Consider the following 20,000-nt stretch of genomic DNA (forward strand, 5'->3'; position numbering starts at 1 on the left):
GATTGCAGTACGCATGGTTCATGCTACTCCATTTATTTAAGTAATGCGAGCATTACATTAAATGCAATATGTAGAGCAATCTTCAGCTGCACGAAAATGTAGAAAATTACAGTAGAATAGACATATTATAATTGTGGCAACAGTTCAAATCCAAGTGGGAAGAAGAATACATAAAAATCCATCTTGACATAGCCAAGGCTATCAGGCTAGTAATTGGTTCTAGGCAGGAATTCTAACTGTCTCTGATTTTATTGCCTCTTATCTAGTAGTTATAGTATAAGGGACAATCACTTCTAAGGAAAGGGAAGGTGTAAGCATTATGCATGGACATGGCTATAAAGGATATTGTTATAAAGGTTTCTCTGGTCAGAGTGGCAACACTATTATAGGTTGGGTTTTTTTTACTACTATCAAAATGTTGAGGAATTTAACCCTAAGCATATAGGTCAAACAGTGCTTTTTCCTTAGTCAGAATAGAGCATCAGTATTGTTTTACAGATATCAATATTAGTTTAAACAATATTTTAATAATAAGAAATATGTTAATAATAATAAAATGTAATGTAATTAGTTTATACAAAAATCATGAAGTAATGTCAGTATTGAATTCAGAGGCTATAGATAAGGTGTAACGTCTAAGGATATTATATATATTGGGCTCAGGAAAACTATTTTGAATTATTTTTAAAAAGATTTTAAAATTTAAGCTGATTTGTATAATACCATACCATACTATATTCTGGTGCCTAAACATAAGTACCATATTCAATTTTGAATCTAAATCTAAATCTTTATATATATATATATATATATATATATATATATATATATATATATATATATATATATATATATATGTGTGTGTGTGTGTGTGTGTGTGTGTGTGTGTGTGTGTGTGTGTGTGTGTGTGTGTGTGTGTGTGTGTGTGTGAATATGTTTGTGTGTCTGTATTTGTCCCCCCAACATCGCTTGACAACCGATGCTGGTGTGCTTACGTCCCCGTAACTTAGCGGTTCGGTAAAAGGGACCGATAGAATAAGTTCTAGGCTTACAAAGAGTAAGTCCTGGGGTCGATTTGCTCGACTAAAGGCGGTGCTCCAGCATGGCCACAGTCAAATGACTGAAACAAGTAAAAGAGTAAAAGAGTAAGATCGTTAACAGGAGGTGAGTTAAAATTCCGGATATAAATTCCAAATTCTACGGGGTGTGAGACGTGGTCTCTTCCATTTAGGTAATTTTAGTGTAGTCCGCTGTTGCAAGCGTATTGAACAGGTTCCTGACTGGAGGTTATCATAACTTCCCTTCTATACTTCCCAAGATGTCAAAAAATAATGCTAAAATACTCTAGACAATTACCTCCTCTGCTTCTTTAACATCCCTGGATTCCGATCCAGCATTGTACATCACGTGACAGGCTCGCAGATCATACATCCTAATCTTCTCAAGGCGCGAATATTTTCGTCTTTATCAATAGATTAGTTTTGCTGTCCAGATTAGACTCTTTACTCAAAGCTCACTCCAGAAAGTGTTGCCTGTAACAATACTGATTTCAAATTTTGGCACAAGCCAGAAACTTCGGTGGAAGGGGTAAGTCGATTACATCGATCTCAGTGCTCAACTGGTACTTAATTTATCGACTCCGAAAGGATAACAGGTAAAGTCAACCTCGGCGGAATTTGAACTCAGATCATAAAGACAGACGAAATGTCGCTGAGCATTTTGCCCGGCATGCTAACAATTCTGCCAGCTAGCTGCCTAAAGTTGCCTGTAACTATACTGATTTCATTCATTTACACTAAAACATTCCCTTGGACATCGGCAACAAGGACATCCACTTAATTGACTCAGACTTTCTTTCTTCGCCCTTCTACAAGATATATGTTACCTCAAGCACTCTTTGAACTTAAACTACCAATTTTCGACTGTATTTCTTCCTGCTTCGAAGGTGTTTATCTCACTTCACATTTATGCACTTGGAGGGTCAATCAACGATTGCTTTAGCGTAACTAGTCCGTGCATGCTCAGCTATGATTTAGATCTACACCATTTCCACCTTCTGGGACCAATAGCATTTCATGTCAGCTAACTGATTATAGCTCCAGCTGTTTTATGCCAGCTATCCCTGGCAATAAATGTACTTTACTCGTGAGTTATGAGAAATAGCTAGGCCTGAGATTGAAAGCAATTCACACGCAAACATGACCTCAATCCTACAAGTAGTCCGATAATAGACGCACTGCAACAATTCATGTAAAGAACACAGCACTCCACACCTGGAGAAAAATCGCTAGAACTACACGCTGGACCCGGTGCTGCAACTCCTGTAAGACCATCTTTGGAACTGCAACACGTAGGTCCGTACTTTGCACCAGTTGAAAACCCTCATGAATCTTAGACTTCAAATGACCCCGCAGGTCACTTACTAAAATTATTTCTAGAAACTTTATAGAATCTTTCTTCATGCAATCACGATGGTTCAAGAAGCAGTATACTCGCAGAGAAAACCACCTCATTTGCTTCCCGTGTATGAAGCATCTCACAGCATACACTAGTTAAATCTGGTCGCTTCAAATGGACAAGACAATGTCCATTCTATTATCCTCAAGCAATGCAGCATCAGAAAACAGCAATCTCTTTCTGTTATACACATGCAGCATGGAGGCGCAATGGTCCAGTGGTTAGGGTAGCGAACTCGCGGTCGTGGGATCGCGGTTTCGATTCCCAGACTGGGCGTTGTGAGTGTTTATAGAGTGAAAACACCTAAAGCGCCACAAGGCTCCGGGAGCGGGTGGTGACGAACCCTGCTGTACTCTTTCACCACAACTTTCACCCTTTATTCCTGTTTCTTTTGTACTTGTATTTCAAAGGGCCAGCCTTGTCATACTGTGTCACGCTGAATCTCTCCGAGAACGACGTTATGGGTACACGTGTCTGTGGAGTGCTCAGCCACTCGCACGTTAATTTCACGAGCAGGCTGTTCCGTTGATTGGATCAACTGGAACCCTCGTTGTCGTAACCGACGGAGAGCCACGAAACATTCAGGCGTTGGTATATGGCTACATATTCAGATAAATATAGGCAAAATATAAATATATACAAATGCAAATACAGGGGTAAAAACTGTGCTCCAGCATGGCCGAAGTCAAATGACTGAAAAGAATAAAAGAATATTGCTTTTTTATTTCTTTCCCGGAGACGATTATGAACGTAACCAATCGCTAACACGCGGAACTAAGAGTACAGTATTGTATGGATGTTATTACTGTTTCACCAGGTGACGTAAACTAATATTGTACTTAATATCTATTTACTATTTTAGAAAGACTGACATACGTTCAGGAATGATGTAAGTCGAAACGACCTAACCAGAGGTATATATATATATATATATATATATATATATATATATATATATATATGTCCGATGAACGGGAACGTGAAACTCAGAGTAACAGTTTTTTGTTATATTTCTGCTGCTTTTAAATAAAGCATATTACTCTACCTCTGGTATTTGAGTACTCTTTTTTCCACCTTGTTGCACATTTCATGTGCTTACTCCGGTATATATATATATATATATATATATATATATATATATATATATATATATAAAACTCGCATATTCAGAAACATTGCTCTCTCTCTCGCTCTCTCTCTCTCCCATTCTATATATAACAAAGTAAAGTTGTGAGAAACTGCACGAGTGAGAATATATATGAAAGAAAGTTTGAAAATGCAAAGGTCTTTTAGAGATGTTTATTGACTTGACCGGTTTCACTTTTTTTGAAAAAGATTATCGAAAGTAATATGTAAAGCATAGTATTAGCTTTGTTGTGTTAAAAAATGGTTAACACAAAAGTATTAAAATACAGTTATAGTCTTTGATCATGATAAGAAAATGTTAAGAACAGTTTACATGAAATTATTCAAGAAAGGAAATACAATAAGTATTTTGAGTCCAATAAAAATCATGTTTGTTTGGTAGTATATATATATATATATATATATATATATATATATATATATATATATATATATACTACGAAACAAACATATATACATATATATTTATATTTATATATACAGAAGGAGATTATATTTAAGAATTTACTAAAAATTGGAGAGGAATAACTGACCTGTCTGTTTGACATTTTCTGTCTTGTGTGTAGCTAAGGAACGCTTGCTTTTTTAAGGAATATGTGGGAGGTTGGTTGGGCGGGGAAGAGTAATGTGGAATCAAAAGGATTTTTTTTTGTTTCTGAGCTAGTCTGTCATGGTTCAGTGGTTTTTGGGACTCGTCTTAGAGGTCAGAATGGAGTGAGTGTGCGTGTGTGTCTCTGTGCACGTATCTATGAATATGCGTATATATATGTGCTTGTGTTTGTGTGGGGGCCGTTTTTGATTGATCCCAGTGTTTAGTGTGGTGTGTGTATGGTTATGTGTATATTTAGCAGGATGGTGTGTGTATATGTGTGTACGTTTGTGTGAGTGTGTGTGTGTGTGTGTGTGTGTGTGTGTGTGTGTGTGTGTGTGTGTATGTGTGTGATTTGTATTTGTCAGGGTGTTGTGTGTGGGTATGTGTTTGTTCGCGTGTGTGCATGTGTGCATTTTTTGTGTGCGCGTGTGTATGTTTGTGTGTGTTTTGGGATCTTTCTGATCTGACGGTCAACACTTTTCATTAATGTTTTAAGTAGTGTTTTTGGTACCGAAACACTTTCAAACTTCGTATACTTGTATATTTTGTGTTATAGAACAGATAAAAAATTTTGTATTCGAAGTTATTTCATGTAGTGTTGCCCATCAAATCAGAAAGATCCTGTTTTGTGTTGGTGGGGATGTTATGTGTGTGTATCTCTGTCAGTATATTTGTGTCATTTCGATTGTCCTGGAAGTTTGTGTGAGCAACCGTATGCGTGTGTGAGGGTTCATACGTATGTATGTGTATGTGTGGGTATGTGTGTGTGTGTGAGTGTTGGCTATGATTGTTACAATCGTATTGCATGTACTAACATCCCTCCAACAATGGGTAAAGAAACACTTGGTGCGCCAACCACGAAACGGAGTTTAAAAACGAAAATCATGTAAGCAACCCATATTTTAAAAAAAATAATAAAAACGCACTCACAACAAAGAAGACAAATCACAAAACATTCAAGACACACCACTCCTAACTTTCACCACAACAATAACAGAACTTACAGGCAACACTACACCCTATCAAAAGAATCCAGGCACCCACCAAGACGAAACTTTACCGACACTGTATATCCCAACAATCACAGGAATCGTTCCAAAATCGGAGATCCCACCCAACACATAGGAATTCACCTCTAAACCGCAACTGTAGATTCCAACCCACTCTAAGGAACCAAAATTACACCCACTACAAACAACCCAAACCCCGGAATAACCAAAACTCCTCTAGTAGGCCAAACCAACAATCCAGGCCTCGGAATAATCAAAACCACTTTAGTAGGCAACACATCAATGGGAGAAAGACACCAAAATACCGCAGACAGAAGAATCCCCAGAAATCATGTTTTAGGCCAGGGCGACAGAATTCGCGACACCAGATGGTAGATACCAACCCTGAAAAAACAAAACTAGTGAATCTCTCAAACTTTAACCTGTCAACCCAACAAATCAAAATCATTTCAAAAGGACTAAAATTCACTCCAACCCCACAATACCCTAACCTGAGTGAAATACAGGATGATGTCTCACTTTTGTGGAAAATTACGCCTCACGGGAATTTTTTGACAATTTAGTAACGACGAATCAATGAGCAAAAAGAGCAATTACAATCCTACAAAAGGCAGAAACACAACTCTGGACAAATTTTGTGACTACATTTCAAACTCTCCTTATAGTGAACTTCCACAACCTAAGCCCAAACCCAATACTAGTAAAAGAGAATGGGAAATCATCTACGAATTACAAAACAATCATGACATCACAGTCAAGGAAGCAGATAAAGGTAGTACTGTCGTAATTATGGATACCGAACAATACAAAAACTCCGTATCTCACCTCTTACAAGATACTACCTACTATGAAAGAGTAGTCAACTACCAACACTCAAAACCAATTTCCAAATTAAACACACTCATTTGCCAACATCGAAATAGCTTAAGAGCAAAGGAATGCGACTACCTAACAAATTTTAATTGCAAAACCAGCATCCTCTGCGGGCTTCCGAAAATCCGCAAGAGCAAAATAATTACTGAAGCTTGCAAAAAGTGCACTTTAACCTGCATTACTGTACTACTTCCCACTGATCTCAAACTGAGATCAATTGTGGCAGGCCCAAACTGTGAAACACACAGATTAAGCAACTTCATAGATATCTATTTATTTATTTATGGGTTTCAGCCAAGTGGCTGCGGTCATGCTGGAGCACCACCTGATTTTCCGTCTTTATGCTGTACTCTCTTCACGTTCCCTGCATGGCTCTTCCCCACCACCTGATATGGTCCAATCAAGAGTTTTGATGGCACATCTGGTGTATAAGAGAATTTGACACCGCTGCCCTAAACTGCGTCTCATTACGAGCCATTGGTTCGTCTGGTTTCGTGGAGAGGAAAGCGTCGAGTTTTGTCTTGAAGACCTCCGCATCCATGTCTTGCAGGTCTCTTAAATGTTTTGGCAGGGCATTGAAGAGCTGAGGTCCTCTGAAACCGAGGCTGCTGCAATATCTCGTTCTTATGTGAGATGCAGTGGACGGCACATTTAGCACCATGCAGTGGCGACCCGTGCGGGCATTCCTGTAGTACTTAATGCCAAAGTTTGGCACCAGACCTTCCAGTATTTTCCATATGTATATTATTACATATCTCTCCCGCCTGCACTCCAGGGAGTAGAGACCTAGTGCCTTCAGTTGCTCCCTGTAGTTCATCTGTTGGACTGTGGCGATCTTTTTTGTATAGTGCCGCTGAATTGCCTCGAGTTCTGCTGTCCGCTTAACACTGTGTGGTAACCACAACTGAGAGCAATAGTCTAGGCGGCTCAGAACAAATGTCTTCCATAGAGTCAACATGACTTTTTGATCCCTTGTACGGAATGTCCTCAGTATCCACCCTGCCAGTTGTCTGCACTTTGCTGTCAACTTGACAATGTGCATGTGAAATGATGCATCACTACACATGTTGATGCCCAGATCACTTACTGTTTGTGGTTCTGGCATTGCAGTACCTCCAGGTCCTGTGTATGCCAGTTGGGAGGCACTTGTGGTCTTGTAGCGCAGTACTTGAAATTTTTTTGGATTGAACTACATATTATTTTGCTCTGCCCACTCATATATTGCATTTAGGTCATTCTGCAGGCTTACAATATCATCAGGATTCTTTATTGCCTGAGATATCTTTGTGTCATCAGCATAGCTAGTGACAATGGCTCTCCGAGTGACCGTGGGCATGTCCAGAAGGGCCACTATGAACAGTAGTGGCCCCAGAACAGTTCCTTGTGGAACACCGCTCAATATTTGTGTTTCCCTAGATAGTTCTCCATTGGCTGCAACTGTCTGACTTCTACCATTCAGGAAGTCATGCAGCCACTCTCCTAATTTACCAGCTATGCCAAGGTTTCGCAGCTTGTGACATATCAAGCCATGATCAACTTTGTCAAAGGCTTTTGCAAAGTCGAGATATATCACATCAACATTTGAATGGTCCAGTAGCTGCTTCAGGACCCAGTCATAATGCTGCAAGAGCTGCGCGAGGCAGCTTCTACCTGGACGGAAACCATGCTGGGTCTCATTCAGCAAGTCATTTTCTTCTAGGAACGCAATCAATCTCCTTCTGACAATTCGTTCCATGACTTTGCTAATATGTGAAGTCAGAGAGATGGGCCTGTAGTTCCCAGCCTCTGCTCTGCTTCCACCTTTATGGATAGGACATATGGTGCCTTCCTTCATCTTTTTGGGAAGTTTACCATTTGCAAGGAAACTCTGGAAGAGTATCCAGAGTGGTCCTGCTAGTTCTTGTTTACACGACTTTAAGAGGACAGCTGGGAAACCATCGGGGCCAGTTGCCGAATTTGAGCTCATTTCATTTATGGCAGCTATCACATCTTCCTCTTCAATGTCAATGTACTCTTAATATACTCTTAAAACCAATACTTAAACACAACATGTTGTTTGTGGCTGTATTCCATTGTGAACTGGATACTGTGGCTAATGCTGTTGATTAAGAATTGAATCTTGTGCATTTTAACAAGATGGTCCACAGTTTTTATAATATTGAATGTTGTGAACATTTAGATCATATTTGATATTATTGAATTTTGCAAACGTTGAACCTTTTAAACATGCTTTTCTACTTCGCAATTCTAAATTTTTACCATTGATAAACAAAAAATATTGTTTGGTATGTATGTAAATAATTTATTTAAAAACAATTACAAGTTTTTCAAATTCAGGTGCATTTTCAACAGCTAATTTTTCAATATTTATATATATATATATATATATATATATATATATATATATATATATATATATATGTGTGTGTGTGTGTGTGTGTGTGTGTGTGTGTGTGTGTGTGTGTGTGTGTGTGTGTGAAAACAAACTACTGTGTGCCACGATAAGAAAGACTGTTTGTTGTCTGCTGCGTTTTTGATTTTGTCGATTTGGCTTTGAATGTATCTTTGCTGTTCCGTCTGATATAATGCATTAAGTTCTTTCAGCGCCTTCAGTTTTCTATTTAAGTTTCTTCCCGTAGGATTCCTGTTGTGCTGTTTGGTTATTTCCTTTATGTTAATTCTTTTCTGCGATGCATTTTTCAGCTGCTACATAATGATCTTGAACGAAGTTGAGGTATGTTGCGCTCGGTGTGTGATCTTCGTTTGCATCTTGTAATGCATCGAAGCGATTTCTGTGTTTGATCAAGAAGTCATTTCGGACTTTCTCGTTGTACGTCAGAATAGCCCAGTTGTAGGGCGGTCTTGAGGTTACTTTTATCTTGTTTGCTCTGTGGCTCACCTGAAGCTTAGATGTTACCTTTCGATGGTCAGATGATACACCAAAGAAAGTGTTGCATGCTTCACAGTTGTGGCAGCTGTTAATCCACATTTTGTTCATGATAAAATAGACTAGCTGAGCGTTGAATCCGTTTGGGGAAGTATGGGTCCACTTCTTTCCCGGTCTCTTCTGAAAACAAGTTTTCAGGCATTGTGAACTGGATACTGTTACTCAGGAAGAGACTATTCTAGAGTATGTTCTGCCTTATCTTCGAAACGTCTTGTTAGAATAGAGGCAGCTGACGAAGGATTAATTCCAAGTGGCTATCTGTTTTCCCATGTGTTTGTTCTGTGGTCTGTAGTTCATTGTTCTAACGTCCTGTACTCTTATATGCATCTATATACACATGTAGATGTAAGTATGTACATATATGTGTATACATGCATATATATTCTTTGTATTATATATATATATATATATATATATATATATATATATGTATGTATTGATCTTTAATATGAAAACTAACATTGGTAAAAATTCCTCTCACTCCTAGACAAACACTTTCCAGCCACTCACAACATTACTATCGGGTGGCTTTTAAGCTAGCTCCTGAAATCAAATGAAGTATAGATGTCCACGACAAAACAACATCATCCTCCAATCATCACTTTTCAAAAGTCCAATGACAATAGAGGCGTTGCAGCGTATGCAGACTTGACCAGTTGGATAATAACATGCCAGCTGCAGCTTTTCTGCACTTACTAGTAGTGTGTATTCCAGCACAGTGTGTGTGTGTGTGTGTGTGTGTGTGTGTGTGTGTGTGTGTGTGTGTGTGTGTTCATGTTCAAACATATGTGAGTGGTGGTATTCCATGCTTGTCACCAGCAGTGACGGTGTTGACATTTTGACCAGTAGCTCTGTGCTTTTGGAAACCTCTGCAATTAAAAATATCATCTTACTTGAAAACAGATAGAGGGGGTTATCAACAAGAAGAGCATCTGGCCATAAATATCCTGCCTCATGTAAATCCTTGTCAAAACCCTTAAAAGCATTGGAAACAAGCGGTAATAACGAACAAGTGAAATTTGCGAGAGACTGTCTTACCAAAATAAGTACAATGAAATGAAGCAATATAGACAAGTGTTGAAGTAAATTATAAAACAATAACTTTAATCTTCCGAAGAAACTTATAGAAAATACATTTTGAAAGTTATAAAAATACATTTTGAAGGTTAAAAAAATACATTGAGAAAATTATAAAAAATATTTCTTGAATTATAACAGCTTTTTTTTGAGGAGCTAAAGAATAACAACAACTATAAAGAAGTAAAAAAAAAAAAACCCTTTTTAAACAGATATTTTGATATATTTCCCGTTAACTCTTTAACCATACTTGTTTCTATTGTATTTCAAATTATTTAGTAAGTTACTATAAACTGATATTTTTTTGTACTAGCAAATACCAGTAATTATTATGGAGGTTTAAGCTCTGCCAATCATTTGTCCTAGTTGCACTTGTATGACACAAAGGATTATGGGACTCATTGCTGTCATCATTAATTATCACAGGTAATTTACTTATATTAATTTAATCCACACATGCCCTATTCCGGATAATTTTTCTCTCAGTCTTTGTATCCAAGAAGAAAAAAATTATTAGTATCCCGAGTACAGTTAGTGATTGTGAGCCTTTCCCAAACATATTAGTAGTGTTAGCAAAAGTGAAATGGCTTCATTGAATAATCAAGAGCTGCTAATGGATTTTCCCCTTTTAAGTATTGGTTTACATTTACAGCATTCATCACAGTAAGTTATTAGGTTCTCAGATAAATTTGTTTTCTTTTTCTTCTATTTATTTCAATCCTTTCTAATGTTATTTGAATCAACACAAATTGTTTTTATTGTAATGTTATATGCCTTTTATTTTTATTTTTTTGTTTGTTCTGTTGCTTTACCCTTTCTCAACAACTTTCATTTATCGTATAGCCTACGCATGTCCTCCACAGTCATGGCCCATGTTTCACTGTCATGAAGCATGGTGGTTCACACACATGCATTGTACAATCTACCTTTCACTCTGTGCGAGAGGCCCTTTGTCACCAGTAGGGGTAGAAGCTTTCCAACTTCTTTTCAGACATACAGCATTGAATTACCAAGTAGGAAAAACAAAAACAAAAACAAAACAATTTCATCTGACAACCAAATAGTATAAATTTGTGGCAGAAATTCTATTGAGAGAAAGTATGGTACAATGATGTATAAGAAAATAGAGAAAATGTTGTTATAATGACTCATAAGTCACAAAATGTTGCCTAAGAACCATTGCTGATTTTGTACATATCTGAAATATGTTGCTGAAAAGTTTTCAATAATTGGAATCGTTTATTCTTCAGTGTTGATGAAATGAGACCATTTTCAATTCCGAATGGGACCGAAGTGAGAGTGATAGCCTTTACCTGAAACAAAAAAAAAAAAAAATTCACACAGGTAAAATATTATAGATTTTATGAAAAAGAAGATACAAAGTTATGTAGAGTTAATGCAACGTAAAGTTAATTTAATATTTGATTACAATTTTTGGCACAAGGTCCACAATTTGAGGGGAGGGGACTAGTCGATTACATACTTTATTTTATCAACCTTAAAACGATAAAAGGTAAAGTGGCCCCGGGTGGTATTTGAACTCAGAACATAAAATCAAAAGAAATGCCACAAAGCATTTTTCCCCAGTGCAGTAACAGTTCTGCCAGTTCACCACCTTATGGTAATCCAATCATCATCATCATCATCATCGTTCAACATGCGTTTCCATGCTAGCATGGGTTGGATGGTTCGACTGGGGTCTGGGAAGCCAGGAGGCTGCACCAGGCTCCAGTCTGATCTGGCTGTGTTTCTACAGCTGGATGCCCTTCCTAACACCAACCACTCCATGAGTGAAGCGAGTGCTTTTTACGTGCCACCGGCACAGGGGCCAGTGCAGGCTGGCAACAGTCACGATCACTTGGTGCTTTTTATGTGCCACCGGTATGGAAGCCAGTCAAGGTGGCGCTGGCATCGGCCACGGTCAGATGGTGCTTTTTATGTGTTACCAGCACGGGTATCACAACTACAATTTCCATTTGATTTTCATTTTTATGCTGATGTACTTGACTCAATAGGTCTCCTCAAGCATGGCAGGTCATCCTATGGTTCAAGGTACTTTTGAATGGGCTGGGACTGGTTAGGTGAAACTGGTGTAGGATACAGCCATGAACTCACTATATTTACTGGGTCTTCACAGTCACAGTGTATCTCCAGAGGTCAAACCCCCCCATGCCAGCATGGAAGGTGGATGTTAAATGATGATGATGATGATGAAAATGGCAAGCTGAAAGAACCGTTAGCATGCCAGACAAACTGTTTAGTAATGTTGATGTTATGTTAATGTTATGTTAATGTAATGTTAATGTAATGCTAATGTAATGTTAAAGTAATGTAACATTAACATTATGTTATTGTAATGTTGATGTAACATAATCTAATTTTTTCTTTTATCTTTTACCTCTTATTTGTTTCAATCACCAGACTGAGGCCAAGCTGGGGCACCACATTTTCTTTTTAAAACCTGGTACTTATTCTGTTAGTCTCTTTTACTGAACTGCTAAGTTATGGGGGATGTAAACACACCAATACCAGTTGTCAAGCAGTGGTGGGGGACAAACACAGACACAAAGATACACACACAGAAACACACACAAAGACACACACATATACACACAGACAGACACACAAAGACACAAACACGGACATACACACAAAGACACAGACACACACACACAAAAACACACATAGACACAAAGACACACACAGCCACACACCTACACCCCATACCCCCACACTTACACTCATATATAAGGTGTGTGGCTTAGTGGTTAGTGTATTTGACTCATGGTCTGCAAGGTCATGAGTTCTATTCCTTGAGCAAGGCACTTTATTTTATTCTATTTTTTTTTTTTGTTGCTCTAGTCTACCCACCTGGTAGAAATGAGTTGTACCTATAATTCAAAGAGCCAGCCCTGTCACATTCTGTGTCGTGCTGAAACTCCCTAAGAACTATTGTTAAGGGTATGTGAATCTGTGGAGCTGCCAAAACAGACCTTGCTGGTGCTGGTGCCATGTAAAAAGCACTCAGTCCACTCTGCAGGGTGGTCAGTATTAGGAAGGACATCCAACCATAAAAAAAAACATACCAAAACAGGCAGCCAAGGCTGGTGCAGTCTTCTGCCTTGACAGACCCTGTCAAACAGTCCAACCCATGCCACCATGGAAAGCAAACGTTAAATGAAGATGATGATGATGATGATGATGATGATGCTCACTGTATGTACTCTAACTATTAACTGAGAAAGTACGTACCTGTTCAAAACCTTTCAAATCATGTTTTTTACCTATTTCTTGAATATCGGTCAAAATAATGCTCTTTATTTCCTAGAAATAAAAAATAATAATAATAATTAAATTAATAATAATAATAATAATAATAATAATAAGAGAGACTGAAGGATTTTTAATTGCTGCACAAGACCAAAGCCTCCCCACCAGAAATTACCAAAAACACATAATGAAAAGAAATATAACAAGTAACTGTAGAATATGTGGAGATCGACAAGAAACAATAAATCATATTATCTCTGGCTGCCCAGTCCTGGCTAAGAAGGAATATATTCACAGACACGACAGAGCTGGGACCTATATACACTGGAAGCTATGCCAACATTATGGAATAGCAACAGAAAAAAGATGGTATAAACACACGCCAGAAAAGGTCACAGAAAACGAGAAAGCAACCATACTCTGGGATATGCCAATACACACAGATAGAGAAATTAAGGCAAATAGACCAGATATAGTTGTCAAAGATCATGAAGGAAAAAAATGCCTTCTAATTGATGTTTCAATACCAGCAGATGACAACGTTTCTCTAAAAGAAATGGAAAAACTTTCAAAATACAAAGACCTGGAAATAGAGATAACTCGAATGTGGAATCTAAAAACAGAAACAATTCCTATCATAGTAGGTGCCTTAGGTATAATAAAAAAATATTCAGACAAATACCTAACAAAAACACCAGGACTTACAAATATATATAACATACAGAAAATTGCACTACTGGGTACTGCACACATTCTACGCAAAACACTTTCAATACAGTAAACATAAGAGCACCACAGCAAACCACAGCACATACCCAAGGCGCACAGAGCTGCGCTCGGTAGTGAAGTGAAAGTACGTTATAAAAATAAAACTACTGAATAATAATAATAATAATAATATCCAAATATATACAACATACAGAAAATTGCACTACTGGACACTGCACACATCCTACGCAAAACACTTTCAATACAGTAACCATAAGACGATATGTGCATCTCTGATCATGAGCAGAAATAGTTGGGGAGCATCATAGCCATGTGTTGAGAGGAATTCTTCGGAGTTTGGATAATTCACCTTTGGAAACATGGGTGTTTTGTTCATCATCCTTAAACAACCCTTATTCAGGGACCTTTTGAGTGGATTAAGCTACTTGACCTGAAAAAAATTCTAACTGGGCCCCTCCTGGTCATGTGCTGTTTAACTTGATGTGAGATCACCACGTTGCTACGCATGGCCGTGATGCATGTGCCTGGTGCACCCTTATCAGATGGGTAGTCATGATGGGTATACTGGGCTTCGTATATTTTACCCCAGTGTCACTTTGATGGCATGTGCTGCTCTCTCACTCAATTATAATAATAATAATAATAATAATAATAATAATAATAATAATAACAATAATGATAATAATATTTAAAAATGTGTCTTTGTGTCTGTGTTTGTCACCCACCACCTCTTGAGAACCGGTGTTGGTGTGCTTACATCCCCATAACTTAGCTGGTTGGCAAAAGAGATTGATAGAATAAGTTTAAGAGTTATGTCAAGAGTATTATTCGGGATATATCAAACAATGGCTAACTAAAAGTTTGAAAACAAGTGTGGCTATTTAGGATAAAATTGTGAAAATACTATGGACAGGTAGGAAAATATTAATTTACCTTGTTGTCACAGAGTTCTTCAAATGTTCCTTCTATTCCTTTCAACTTTGCTAGTTCAAGTAAGTTCTCATCATTTGGAACAACTATGGCCACAATGTAGGACTGAAAAAAATGCAATACAAAAATTATTAAGATTTAAAATTGAAGCAAACACTAAATTTATAGTGGAGATGGATTTAAGATTCAACTTTCATAAAAGAATTGGTAATGTTAATAAAGTGAATTTACTTCAATGGGAATTGAACCATGATCACAGATTTATCTCATTGTTATATTACTTCTGTTCCATGGAATTCAATAGAAAATGTTCAGAAAGGCTTTTTGTATAAGCGAAGTATGTTTGCCACTTAAATGCGGCTAACCCCTAAGGGCGAATGCTACTGTAGCTTGTAGCCCCAGGAGAACATCTCCAGCTGGCTATTGACACACTTTCTGTGCCCTGTCGGTATTTGCAAAGGGAAGTCATCCTTCCCATCATCGATCTGATGTGATACGCACGGACCCGAGTTTCTGAGCATTTACCCTTCGTCAGCGTACGACAATCACCGATCTGAGGAAGGGTAAACACCCAGAAACATGGGTCCGTGCGTATCACATCAGATCGACGATGGGAAGGATGACTTCCCTTTGCAAATACCGAGAGGGCACAGAAAGTGTGTCAATAGACAGCTGGAGGAGGTGCCCTCCTGGGGCTACTAGCTACAGTAGCATTCACCCTTAGTGGTTAGCCGCATTTAAGTGGCAAATATACTTCACGTTGTCGTGCTGCTACTGTTTATACCTCGTTCAGAGATTTATTAATTAATATAGCATTTTGTGAAATCATGTATTGAATGATATATTGCTGTTGGTTCTTGGGAGGATCATTTTACCAATGAAAACATGTGCACTGATTATATTTAACTTCTTTTAATATTATCAATTAACTAGAAAAGTGGTGAACTGGACAAACTGCTTAGCAAAATTTCTTTGCACTTTTTAAGATCTTAGTTCAAACTCCGCTGAGGCTGACTTTGCCAGGAACTTTTCAGTACTCCTTCTACATTGAGTACTTGTTTAAAAAAAAAATCTAGCACTCAATTGGCTTCGACACACAAGGGTTCCAGTTGACCTGATCAATAGAACAGTCTTTTAACTCTTTTACTCTTTTACTTGTTTCAGTCATTTGACTGTGGCCATGCTGGAGCACTGCCTTTAGTCGAGCAAATCAACCTCTATACTTGTTTACAGAGGGTAAGTATACATACATTGCACTAATGTTTACGGGGATGAAGTGAACACATATTGTACTTGGAGTTTACACTGTGAGCAATACATATATATATTGCCTCTTCTGTTTAAGGGGCTGTGGGTGTATTTACATTGTTCCTTGCACTTTATAGTGATGAAGTATACATACATGTAGTTTCAAATTTTGGCACAAAGCCAGCAATTTCAGGGAGGGGGTAAGTTGATTAAATCAAGTCCAATGTTCAACTGGTACTTATTTTATTGACTTTGTGCCGCTGGACTGGCTCCTGTGCAGGTGGCACATAAAAAGCACCATTTGAGCGTGGCCAATGCCAGTACCGCCTGACTGACTCTTGTGCTGGTGGCACGTAAAAGCAGCCACTACAATCTCAGAGTGGTTGGCATTAGGAAGGGCATCCAGTTGTAGAAACTTTGCCAGATCAGATTGGAGGCTGGTGCAGCCTTCTGGTTTGCCGGCCCTCAGTCAAACCATCCAAATCATGCCAGCATGGAAAGCGCATGTTAAAAAATGATGATGATGATGAAGGAAGGAAGGAATAAAAATCAAAAATCAATCTCAGTGGAATTTGAACTCAGAATATTAAGACAGACAAAATGCCTCTAAGCATTTTGCCTGCCAAGCAAATAATTCTGGTTGCTCATCACCTTAAGGTATTTATTATTTATTTATGCACCCTTTCAAAGCCTAGCCAGGCTCATGGGCCCAGTTTCCCTGTTTTTATGGCGTATGTGCTCCCTGCACCTGGACGGGACACCAGTCCATCACAGCGTTACTCAAAAAACAGGAAGAAAGAGTGAGAGAAAGTTGGGGTGAAAGAGTACAACAGGGGTCACCACCACCCCCTGCCGGAGCCTCGTGGTGCTTTAGGTGTTTTCGCTCAATAAACACACTCAACGCCCGGTCTGGGAATCGTAACCGAGTCCTCCGACCGCGAGTCCGCTGCCCTAACCACTGGGCCATTGCGCCTCCACACCGTAAGGCATACATTCATTTAGTATTTGTTTATAGCATGCTATTTAGAATAAACACGAATTGAAAGTTTTGTCTATGAACACTGCATAACATCAAAGGTGAGGCATGAAGCATTTGTCTCTAACTCAGATTTCTGAGAATCTATTGACTCAAGCAGCTAAGACTGTTAGTGTCTTATAACGTCAACATTTACAATACTTTAATAGCAACATTGATAACATCAGGTTTAATTAGGATGCAAAAACATTCTTTATAAAAGAACTTACCTGTAAACTGTCACCAGCCACAAAGATTTGAGATATTAATGGACATAATAAGTAAATATTTTCAATCTTTTCAGGTGCAATATACTCGCCCTAGAATAACAGAAATTGTAAAACAAATATCAATAGTTTATCATAATTTATTTTTTAAAATATTTAAATCAAAACAGCCACCTGTGTATCATACTTAATGTATATATACTGTTGATAGGTAAGTTACTGTGGTATTTCTTCAGAGATAACATTTCTCATGGATGTGCAGTATTTAAAATGGTTATCTTTGGGTGAATGCTACATGTAAATGTGCAGTTCTTTATATGTTAATTAAATTTGAACCTACCTGTGAAAGTTTAAATATGTTCTTTTTGCGGTCAATGATTTTCAGTGTTCCATTCTAGAAAGTAAAAATACAGAGTTAGTAATTCGAATCTATAGCTTTTATCCTTTATCTTTAACTTGTTTATTATGCTATCTGCAGGAAGGATTGTCCTGATGTATACATCAGAAGCATGTCAGAACCAACAGGTATTCCATACATACATACATACATATATATATATATATATATATATATATATATATATATATATATATATATATATATATATATATATATATATATATATATATATGTATATATATATATATTATATAATATTATCTGAGCAGGAACTTCATAACAGTAAGTATATATACACACGCACGCACACACACACACACACACTCACACACACACACACACACACTCATGCACATTCATACACACAACACACAAATACACATACATGCATATATTCATTCTTTCATACATACATACATACATACATACATATGCATATGTGTGTGTGCTTGTATATACAAATAATTCTTTGAACATCAAACAATATAAAATTGTACACGTGCACACACACACACACACACACGCACACACACACGTACACACGCACACACACACACACATACATACATGCATACATACACCTTTTTTTCATTGAGTGAATAATTCAGGAATCTGGAATCACTTACGGGTAAAAACATGCCAATATCTTGTGTATGAAGCCAGCCGTCACTGTCGAATATTTCTGCTGTTTTCTCTGGAAGCTTGAAATATCCGCCTGTCACATTCATTCCTTTCACACAAATCTGAAAAGTAATAAACACATATTTTTATTTTCCGCCTCATTGCTTCTCTCTTATCGTTCAACCTTTGCTGACTCTCCATCTGTCTGTTAATAAATAACAACACGTATACAGGTGCATCTATGTTTTGTCAGGTTATGAAATCACTTTTACTCTTACTCGTTTCAGTCATTTGACTGCGGCCATGCTGGAGCACCGCCTTTAGTCGAGCAAAACGACCCTAGGACTTATTCTTTGGAAGCCTAGTACTTATTCTATCGGTCTCTTTTTGCCGAACCGATGTTGGGGGGACAAACACAGACACACAAACACACACACACACACACATATATATACATATATACGACAAGCTTCTTTCAGTTTCCGTCTACCAAATCCACTCACAAGGCTTTGGTCGGCCCGAGGCTATAGTAGAAGACACTTGCCCAAAGTGCCACGCAGTGGGAATGAACCCGGAACCATGTGGTTGGTAAGCAAGCTACTTACCCCACAGCCGATAATATACAGGGTGTTTCAAAAAATTTGATATCATTTGAGATGTAAATATCACAGAAACTACATGGTCAAAGCAAAATGAAACTAAACAGGCTTTATGTTGAACAGCATAAGATTTATTCCTCCAAATTTGAATGAGAAATTCAAAGGTAGGCAGATTCCATGAACGATTTCACAAATATTCACTATGTGCATGGCCTGAGATATGGCACACGTCAAATCGGTAGTCCAGCTCCTCCTGAACAAGCTGCAGCATGTCTTGGGTAACAGTCTCCAGTGCGGAAGTGATTCTCAGCTCGAGTTCCTCTAGGTTTGCAGGAAGAGTGAGGACGTAGACCAGGCCCTTCACATAGTCCCTTGTTTGTGCTTTCACTTGTTATCTGCCCTTTATGGCTTCAATGAGCTGCAGCTTGTAGGGTTTTGTTAGCAAGCGTTTCCTCAGCATGTGCCAAACTGTCATTGGAGGAATCTGAGTTTCCAGCGTTGTTCTTCTCATGGACTTCTTGGGGCTTCACATGACTTTTTGGCAAAACCCACTCGACTGTCTCTTCATATGTTAGTTGTCATCTAGATCATTTTGCCTTGCATAAAGTTACAAAGTTACAAAGTGAGCCTCTTAACCACATAGCCATGGGGGAAAAAAAAGAAAAGAAAAGAAAGCAAATGTAAAATAAAAAGTAAAAAAAAAAAACGAAACAAAAAACTACTGACCTCTCCTTTTCCATCGGCTTGGAAATATCCAGCTTCCGGAACATCAACCAGTTTAACATAATTATTAGGGGCTGGAGGGCCAACATGACCTTTTCAAGTAAAAAGTATAGAAATACAGTGAGAAACAACATAA

The 20,000-nt window shown here is 38.0% G+C and overlaps 1 protein-coding gene across 4 annotated transcripts in view; it reads right to left on the reverse strand.

Annotated features, from left to right (window-relative positions):
- Positions 1–10,102: 10,102 nt before the first annotated feature.
- LOC106876986 (long-chain-fatty-acid--CoA ligase 5) overlaps positions 10,103–20,000 on the reverse strand; it is a 62,343-nt gene continuing 52,445 nt past the window's right edge. For all 4 annotated transcript variants that reach the window (XM_014925760.3, XM_089351569.1, XM_089351568.1 and 1 more), the window contains 7 exons: positions 19,868–19,956; positions 18,548–18,664; positions 17,862–17,915; positions 17,525–17,614; positions 15,035–15,136; positions 13,355–13,426; positions 10,103–11,415 (listed from right to left, as the gene is read on the reverse strand). In XM_014925760.3, the coding sequence (XP_014781246.1) occupies positions 11,272–11,415; positions 13,355–13,426; positions 15,035–15,136; positions 17,525–17,614; positions 17,862–17,915; positions 18,548–18,664; positions 19,868–19,956 (668 nt within the window). In that variant the 3' untranslated portion in view covers positions 10,103–11,271. The remainder of the gene's footprint in view (positions 11,416–13,354; positions 13,427–15,034; positions 15,137–17,524; positions 17,615–17,861; positions 17,916–18,547; positions 18,665–19,867; positions 19,957–20,000) is intronic.

This window comes from Octopus bimaculoides, chromosome 4, assembly GCF_046866305.1.
Source record: "Octopus bimaculoides isolate indiv1 chromosome 4, ASM4686630v1, whole genome shotgun sequence".
Taxonomy (NCBI): domain Eukaryota; kingdom Metazoa; phylum Mollusca; class Cephalopoda; order Octopoda; family Octopodidae; genus Octopus; species Octopus bimaculoides.